This window comes from Salmo salar, chromosome 18 (genome assembly GCF_965601325.2).
Source record: "Salmo salar chromosome 18, fSalSal1, whole genome shotgun sequence".
Taxonomy (NCBI): Eukaryota; Metazoa; Chordata; class Actinopteri; order Salmoniformes; family Salmonidae; genus Salmo; species Salmo salar.
This window is the reverse complement of record NC_138308.1, coordinates 78,699,437-78,708,800: the sequence shown is the minus strand read 5'-3', so window position 1 is coordinate 78,708,800 and position 9,364 is coordinate 78,699,437. Positions and strand designations below refer to the sequence as shown.

At 41.9% G+C, this 9,364-nt stretch overlaps 1 protein-coding gene across 2 annotated transcripts in view; it reads left to right on the top strand.

Moving 5' to 3' along the window:
- Nucleotides 1-251: 251 nt before the first annotated feature.
- Nucleotides 252-9,364, top strand: part of LOC106577684 (RNA-binding protein 4.1) — a 32,999-nt gene continuing 23,886 nt past the window's right edge. Inside the window, exons 1-4 of one of the 2 annotated variants that reach the window (XM_082965169.1) lie at nucleotides 252-372; nucleotides 851-1,283; nucleotides 1,395-2,062; nucleotides 2,514-3,171. In XM_082965169.1, coding sequence (XP_082821295.1) covers nucleotides 875-1,283; nucleotides 1,395-2,035 — 1,050 coding nt within the window. In that variant the 5' untranslated portion in view covers nucleotides 252-372; nucleotides 851-874 and the 3' untranslated portion in view covers nucleotides 2,036-2,062; nucleotides 2,514-3,171. Of the gene's footprint in view, nucleotides 373-850; nucleotides 1,284-1,394; nucleotides 2,063-2,513; nucleotides 3,172-9,364 lie in introns of those variants that run through there. The other variant, XM_082965170.1, reaches the window with a different exon arrangement.

The following is a 9,364-nucleotide window of genomic DNA, read 5'->3' as shown; positions in this document are numbered from 1 at the left end:
GTTAATATAAGTCATACGTTTTGAATTAGTTGGTTCGAATAGTAGTATAATCATATGTACCTAGCTAGGATAATAAACGACCCTACAAGCTATTTAGTTTGTTACATTGTAGCTAACTAATTCATGTTACAGACAGGTGGTCGGTATCGCTTGCCTACTCATGGTGTGTTGGTTACACTAACAACTTGAAGTTTCATTGGTGGTCTGAATTACTTGATTAAACGTAGAAGTTGTTCCATTGGTCCATTCCCAGGCTAATCAATGAACAACGGTTGTCTAACCAATCAGCTGTGTTAACGCGTCTCCGTAGGCGCGCTTCTTTAGCACACCGGTGTAGCCATTTTTTTCACGACCGTGAAGCAGCTAACTGAGGTAAGCGTTCCATTCAATCTTTCTTGGTCAATAGAAAATAAATAGCTACTGCTAAAACATTTGAAATTGACGCGAGGTATGAACTCTGTCTACCCTTATTGAGGAATATTCTGTTTTTGCAATAAAATATTTTGAGTACCGTTTCTTCGAACGGGTACGCGCGTGTTGGGGTGGCAAGCTAGCTAAATTAGCTACTTTAGCTAGGTAACGTAGCTAGACAACGAGATTTACAATATTCGACGCAGTTTTCTATTAATTTTCATTTTTGATTATATAAAATTTGGACATGATCATGTTGCTGAAATAAACGTATCGAAGTTTTAAAACAACCGGTTTCTGTCGAAAGTGGTTAGCTAACGTTCTACTCGAATACTAGCCCCCATGCTTGATGCCGATAACAAGTACACCACTGTACTTGGTTTACATGATAATCTCGCTGGTTCGCATAGTCTCATTGAGTTTTCCCCCCTCACATCAGGCTTTCTACAACACTGATTCAAGGATGGTCAAGATCTTCATTGGGAACCTCCCTCGGGAGGCAGACAAGGATGAAATTCAGGCGTTGTTCTCCCAGTACGGTGCCGTCACAGAATGCGCCATCGTCAAGAATTTTGCTTTTGTCCACATGGATGACCGTAAGTCTGCCACCAAAGCCATCCGCAGCCTGCACCTCTACAAGCTGCATGGCACGGCGATAAATGTCGAGGCTAGTCGCGGGAAGAACCAGGGATCAGTCAAACTTCACGTGACAAACGTGGAGAAAGGCAACGATGATGAGCTCCGCACTCTGTTCGAAGAGTATGGCACAGTTTCTGAATGTGCTATTGTCAAAAACTTTGCGTTTGTACACATGGACAACTCTGATGAGGCTATGGATGCCATCAAGGGATTAGACAACGTCGAATTCCAGGGTAAGATTTTTGTTAAAGGGTTATGCTCTTTGAGAAGGTTACACATTTAGAAATGTGGTTACTACTGGTCTTCCACCTAATCATGTTCTTTGGCATTTCTTTCCTTAATAGGGAAACGTATCCATGTTCAGATATCCAAGAGCCGTCCCAGGTACGAGGAGGAAGAGGACTACCCCCCACCCCCACCTGAGAGGGGGGGATACTGGCCCCCCCGTGGCTACCCCGGGGAGAGGCATGATCCTCCACCCCCCAGCTATTTAAGAGGTCGTCACCCACCCCCTCATCACGGGTACCCTGTCCCCCCTCCACCACCCCCTCCCCCTAGACGGGCCCCATACCCAGAGCGTGCTTATGAGCGCGAGAGGCAGAGCTATGCCGTGGTGGATTACTATGAGAAATACAGGGCTCGTCCTGCCCCTTATGGCATAATGTCCTATGATGAGAGGCGTGTAGGCTCCTTACCCCCTCCTCCCCCGCCCCCCTCTTCCATGGTCAGGGAGCGTTTCATGACCTCCGGCCTCGATCCATATGAGCGTCGCCCCCTCCCTCCTCCCCCCTCTGCGTACTACGCCAGGGACCGCAGTCCCATTCGGAGGGCCCCTCCTCCCCCCATGCCCCCTGCCGGTAACGGTTACTCCTATGAGCGTTCCCGACTCTCCCCCATCTCTCGGCCCGCGATGTACAACCTACCCCGTACCAGGGACCCCTACGCCGACAGGTTGCCTCCGCCGCCAGCGGCTCGCTATTACTAAGCGGCGTACACCGGCGTTTGACTCAAGGTGAGAATAGGCCTGCGCTACAAACATTCTAATGGGAGGTGAAGTAGTACCTGTCCTCTATATGGAGGGTCCAAGGTCACTTGATGCGCTCTTTAGATGGGCTTCATGCCTCAGTTCTGAGAGGAATGGTCTGACAATCGCTCTTCGCTAAACCTCCATATTAACTGTGAAATGCTTGAACTGAGAGAAAAGGCATGTGTAAGAGCTCTGCGAAAAATCGTAATTCTTCTCGTTGGTATATAAGCAATGATTGAGCTAAATATAAATCATGTATTGATAAAAGTGGAGGAACTGATGTAGAGTATTCATTTGACCAATTAGATTGACGTGTAGATTGAAGTTGCTGATGAGAATGGAACGATGAATGTAGATTGTTTATAAATGAAACACGTGTTCGCTGCGGGTGTAATGGGCGGTTGACGTGTGTGTGTGTGGTTTGCTCTCTTTCCAGGTTTAAATATTTCAACAAGATCTGCGTCCTCGTCGTCGTCTCCTGATGCACACAGCAATTTACCCCCCTCGTCTGTGGCTGAGCGCGTTTCGTTCTCAGGAGGAATTGTAATGCATGACCTCTCGTCATTTAAAACCCTTTTATTACACTTGTATTGTTTCCTCTTTTTTTTTATTTTTGGCATTGTTTTAGTATTGTGCTTTAGCTAGGTTTTTAGTCTCAGGCTCCCAGAAGCCATTTAGTTGTGCGTTTTTATTTTACGTTAACATTATTTTGTCCTCTTGATATACTGTAACGTGTCATGATACAAACTTTTTGCTCTAAACTCTAATTTCTGAAATTTAATGATTGAAAGCTGCAACACGTTATTACGAAAAGGATGTTAATAATCGTGATTTGAATATGAAAACGTGTTTCCTTTTAAATTTAAACCAGCATGGTTGTTCAATCTATCGTCTGAAATTATGCCAAGTTATGGATTATGAAAAGGTAGCGCTCTGCGACAATGTACAACAGCATAATAAACCACTACGATGGACTAGTTGGTTAATTTGTTAGTTGGACAAATATTTGCTGAATGTAGCGAGTTACACTAAGGAGGATAACGTTCTTATTTGTAATCAGGACTTGATTTTAATAAAACTGAATTGTATAGGCATTTTGATATTTTTTTTGTTCTCTTGTTAAATCATATCGCAGATTCTTTATCTTATGATTCAATGGCGGATGATCAGTTGCTTCTCAATATACTTTAATCATTTTGAAGGGGGATAAATGCTTGATAATGATAAAATGTCATAACGTTATCTCTGTGTCCCCTCGACTTCAAGCGCTCAATCACAATTGAACTATACCGATCTGCCCCTTCACTGGCCCATACATTTTTTTCAGTGTCATGGGTTTGATTGATAGGGCTTTATTGCCATATCCCCAGTTCTCACCATAATACACTCACTCTGGATGCATCTCTGGAGAGATGTTCTTGGCACTGCCTGCAGGAACCTAACCAGGTAAGATGGGAGTTGGGATCAGTTGTATGAAACTTGGGGTTAAAGATGTGATTAATTTAGGTACACAGGAGTCAGGAAAATGACACGTCTCTGCTTGGCACGGACAGGTAATATAAATGCTAATCCTTTCCATACTAAAAATCTATATGGCTGTGTTTAGACAGGCAGCCCAATTCTTATATTTTTTTCACTAATTGGTAAACAATGATTGTGCTGCCTGTATAAATGCAGCCTAATGTCTTTTTAAAGGGGCAGTCTCGGATTCTGCAACATTTTGGGATTTTTTTATTTAGATATAGGCTTAACCATTGAATCTTGAAGAATAGAACTTATATGCCTGATGACATTTAACTGTCACACCTAAAAACACAAGTTCATCAGAGCTCCAAATATAAACCTGCTACTCCATTGTTTAATCTAATTGTAAACAAACTAGCTTTAAAACATGGTCAAAACTATCATTTTGAGCTCATAGATGGTCAGTCCATGTATCAAAAGCTCAGTCTATGAATTTCAGAGTGGTTAGTCATCTACAGTTCTCCAGCCTCAGCTCTTAACCAAACAAGTGGCTGGGTCTTTGTTTGAATACCAGATTGCCCTTTTAAATATAAACATGATCTTGGTTGTGGAAATATTGTCAGGTGCAGATTTATTTTATAGATAATTCCGTCCATAAGCAAGTAGGGATGCAGTCTTAGGGTCAGCAGGTACATTTTGCTGTGAAAACAAGCATTTCTTAATGGACAAGTTAATACCACTGAGTCCTCTGTTTCGGCCCGTTTGGTTCCTGGTGAATGCACCCCTATGTCTAAAGTTCTAGTCCCCTGGTAAGTTAGAAAAGTAGAATTCATTAAGCTTTCATATGTATTGTAACCTATACTGTAAATGGTTGTATTGGTTTGTATAGCTGTACTACTGAAATACTTGGTTTTAAGAGTCCCCCGACTGTCTTACTGTGTCATTTCCTAATAAAATATTTCAAACTGATCTTGTTTGTTCTCTCTGGGTTGATAGTATACAAAAACCTTGTTTGGGAAGGACATGTAATGTTGGAAGGCTGGCTCTAGCCTTTTGGGTATTGTAACAGATTTGGTTGGGGGGGGGCACCTAGTGGCCATCTTTCTTTGGGGTGGAGATTGTATGTTTTTAATGTTAATTTCCTGCTATATTACACATTTTGGCATGGGGCTTAGAGAAAATGTTAGTTTTAAAGAGTTTTCTGTAGTTCTACACATTTTGCCATGTTATCTGAGTGAGAGCAACTAATAAAATCAATGAGGGGCCCCCTGGAGGTCAGGGCCCCTGGGCATGTGCCCGATCAGTATTTTGGCCATGATTACAAGTTTAGATCACTAGCTAGACTAATTGTTAGCAGACATGGCTAATTGAGTGACTGATCCACAAAAATGTTTGAATATATACCTTGTGTATTCTTAATGCTCATCAGTAAATTGAGACCCTGACAGTTCCTAGCTGCTGGGGCCCCTAAGTAACTGACTATGCCTGGAGCTGACCGTGCACGTGAGACTGCAGATCACATATAAATTCTGTTGGGTAGATTAACTCTTTCTATAAACCCACATATAGCCATCATATGACTGGTGATGAGGTCATTTGGGTGTGGCTGTTCCTTTTGTGGAAGCCTACTGCCCTATGCTGGGTAGTTGGTGTACATACAGATCAAAGAAGTCTAGGCATACGGTGCCTTCAGCAAGTATTCACACCCCTTTTTCTTTTTGATGTTACAAATTGGGATTGAAATGAATGACTTTCGTCAATTTACTTACAATTTTCTTCCACTTGGACAGAATATTTTAACATTTGAAAAAGAAAACCCTAATATCTTGATTAGTCTCACAGGGTAGAATACTTATCTATACATGTTAAAATCACATTTGGCAGTGATAACTGCTGTGACTCTTTCTGGGTAAGTCTAAGAACTTTCCACATCTGGATTTTGCAACATTTACCCATTATTCTTTTCAAAATTCTCCAAGCTCTGTCAATTTGGATGTTGATCATTGCTAGACAACCATTTTCAGGTCTTGCCATAGATTTTCAAGCAGATTTAGGTCACAATTGTAACTCGGCCACCCCAGTGTAAATTTGGCCTTGTTTTAGGTTACTGTCCTGCTGAAAGGTTAATTAATCTCCCAGTGTCTGGTTGAAAACAGACTGAACCAGGTTTTCTTCTAGGATTTTGCCTGTGCTTAGCTTCAGTTACTTTTTATCCTGAAAAACTCCCCAGTCCTTAACAATTACAAGCATACCCATAACATGATGCAGCCACCACTATGCTCAAATATGGAGAGTGGTACTCAGTAATGTGTTGTATTGGATTTGCCCCAAACACGACTATTTAGGATAAAAAGTTAATTGATTTGCCACATTTTTTGTTGTATTAATTCACTAATGCACGTTTTGGAATATTTTTTTTATTTTGTACAGGCTTCCTTTTCACTCTGTCAGTTAGGTTATTATTATGGAGTAACTACAATGTTGATCCATCAACTGTTTTAAAGTCACTATTGGCCTCATGGGTTAGGTTTGCTTCCTTTCTGGCAACTGAGTTAGGAAGGATGCCTGTATCTTTGTAGTGACTGGGTGTATTGATACACCATCCAAAATGTAATTAATAACTCCACCGTGCTCAAAGGGACATTCATTATCTGCTTCTTTTTTTTTTACCCATCTACCAATAGGTGCCCTTTGCGAGACATTTGAAAACCTCTCTGGTCTTTGTGGTTGAATCTGTGTTTGAAATTCACTGCTCGACTCAGGGACCTTACAGATAATGTTATGTGTCCGGTACAGAGATGAGGTAGTCATTCAAAATTCATGTTAAACACTATTATTGTGCGAGTCCATGCAACTTATTGTGACTTGTTAATCACATTTTATACTCCTGAACTTATTTGTTTGCGATAACAATGGGGTTAAATACTTATTCACTCAAGATATTTCAGCTTTTCATTTTTAATGAATTTGTAAACATTTAAAAAACATAAATCAACTGACATTATGGGGAACTGTGTGTAGGCCAGTGACAAAAACATCTACATTTTATTCAATTTTAAATTCAGGCAGTTAAAAACAAAATGTGGAAAAAGCCAAGGGGTGTGAATACATTCTAAAGGCACTGTGGCACAGGATGGTATGTGCTTCTCAAAACCACCACAATGATCCCACCCTTACCCAATAAAAAGTCATCTAAAACGTGTCTATTTAAAAAGATTATAAAAACTGTTAGCAGAATTCATTAGATAATAGCCAGAAAGTATTAGTGAAGGTGCTGGAGGCCAAAGGAAAAACTGGAGAAACAGGAAAAAGTCTCAGGATACTTCCAGTCAGATGCAAATTTCTTTCATTGTGGCTGAGCTTTTGGTCAGTCGACCTTCATCAGTGCATATCGCCACAAACAACAGTGGGACATATAAGGCCACACAGTGAGCCAGAGATAATGACAGATACCTGTGGTAATCTAAAGTACCTGATAGGGCCACTAGATGATATATCAGATAGAACAGAAAATATTAAATAATGTTCTAGTTTTGTTCTAGTAGAAAAACAAGAGTAAGGAACCCTTACTCTCAAAAAGAGAGCAATACACCGGAAAAGCGCCCAAAAATGAAGAAAAGGAAAATGTACACTGTCAACACTATATACAGTGCCTTCAGGAAGTATTCACACACCTTGACTTATTCCACATTTTGTGTTACAGCCTGAATTCAAAATGGATTAAATAGATTTTTTTTTCTCATCCATCTACACACAATGGCCCATAATGACTGAGAGAAAACATCCTTTGATCATCTTTGAGATATCATTACAACTTGATTAATGATTGGAGTCCACCTGTGGCCATTACAATTGTTTGACATCATGTACAAAGAAAAACCTGTCTATATAAGGTCTCACAGTTGACAGTGAAGATCTGAGCAGAAACTATACCAAGGTGTCCAAGGAATTGTCCGTAGATCTACAAGATATTTCTGGGGAAGGGTATAAAACAATTTCTAGTGTTGAAAGTTTCCAAGAGCACAGTGGTCTCCACTAAATCAAATCAAATTTTATTAGTCACATGCACCGAATACAACAGGTATTCGGTGAAATACAGTGAAATGCTTACTTACGAGCCCCTAACTAACAATGCAGTTTAAAAAAATACGGATAACAAATAAAAGTAAAAAGTAATTAAGAGCAGCAGTAAAATAACAATAGCGAGACTATATACGGGGGGGTAGCGGTACAGAATCAATGTGGGGGCCACCAAGGAAGCTCTCAAACTGCTCCACTGCAACCCCGTCGATGAGAATGGGGGAGTGCTCAGCCCTCTTTTTCCTGTACTCCACAATCATCTCCTTTGTCTTGATCACATTGAGAGAGAGGTTGTTGTCCTGGCACCACACGCCCAGGTCTCAGACCTCCCTATAGGCTGTCTCGTCATTGTTCGGTGATCAGGCCTACCACTGTTGTGTCATCAGAAAACTTAATGATGGTGTTGGAGTCGTGCCTGGCCGTGCAGTCATGAATGAGCAGGGAGTACAGGAGGGGACTGAGCACGCACCCCTGAGGGGCGCCTGTGTTGAGGATCAGCATGGCGTATGTGTTGTTACCTACCCTTACCACCTGGGGGCGGCCCATCTGGAAGTCCAGGATCCAGTTCTCACATAGGTGTTCCTTTTGTCCTGGTGGGAAAGGGCAGTGTGGAGTGAAATAGAGATTGCATTATGTGTGGATCTGTTGGGGCAGTATGCAAATTGGAGTAGATCTAGGGTTTCTGGGATAATGGTGTTGATGTGAGCCATGACCAGCCTTTCAATGCACTTCATGGCTAAAGATGTGAGTGCTACAGGTCGGTAGTCATTCAGGCAGGTAACCTTAGTGTTCTTGGACACAGGGACAATGGTGGTCTGCCTAAAACAAGTTGGTATTACAGACTTGGACAGGGAGAGGTTGAAAATGTCAGTGAAGACACTTGCCAGTTGGTCAGCGCATGCTTGCAGTGCACGTCCTGGTAATCTGTCTGGCCCTACAGCCTTGTGAATGTTGACCTGTTTAAAGGTCTTTCTCAAATCAGCTGCGGAGAGAGTGATCACACAATCTTCCAGAACAACTGGTGCTCTCATGCATGTTTCAGTGTTATTTGCCTCGAAGCAAGCATAGAAGTAGTTTAGCTCGTCTGGTAGGCTTCTGTCACTGGGCAGCTCTCGGCTGTGCTTCCCTTTGTAGTCTGTAATGGTTTGCAAGCCCTGCCACATCCAACGAGCATCAGAGCTGGTGTTGTACGATTCATCTTAGTCTTGTATTGACGCTTTGCCTGTTTGATGGTTGGTCGGAGGGCATAGCGGGATTTCTTTTAAGCTTCTGGCTTAGAGTCCCGCTCCTTGAAAGCGGCAGCTCTAGCCTTTAGCTCAGTGTGGAGGTTGCCTGTAATCCATGGCTTCTGGTTGGGGTATGTACGCATGGTCACTGTGGGGATGATGTCATTGATGCACTTATTGATGAAGCCAATGACTGATGTGGTGTACTCCTCAATGCCATCAGCGGAATCCCGGAACATATTCCAGTCTGTACTAGCAAAACCGTCCTGTAGCTTAGCATCTGCTTCATCTGACCACTTTTTTTATTGATCTAGTCACTGCTTTAATTTTTGCTTGTATGCAGGAATCAGGAGGATAGAATTATGGTCAGATTTGCCAAAGGGTGGGCGAGCTTTGTATGCGTTTCTGTGTGTGGAGTAAAGGTGGTCCAGTTTTTTTTTCTCCTCTGGTTGCACATTTAACATGCTGATAGAAATTTGGTAAAACGGATTTAAGTTTCCCTGCATTAAAGTCCCTG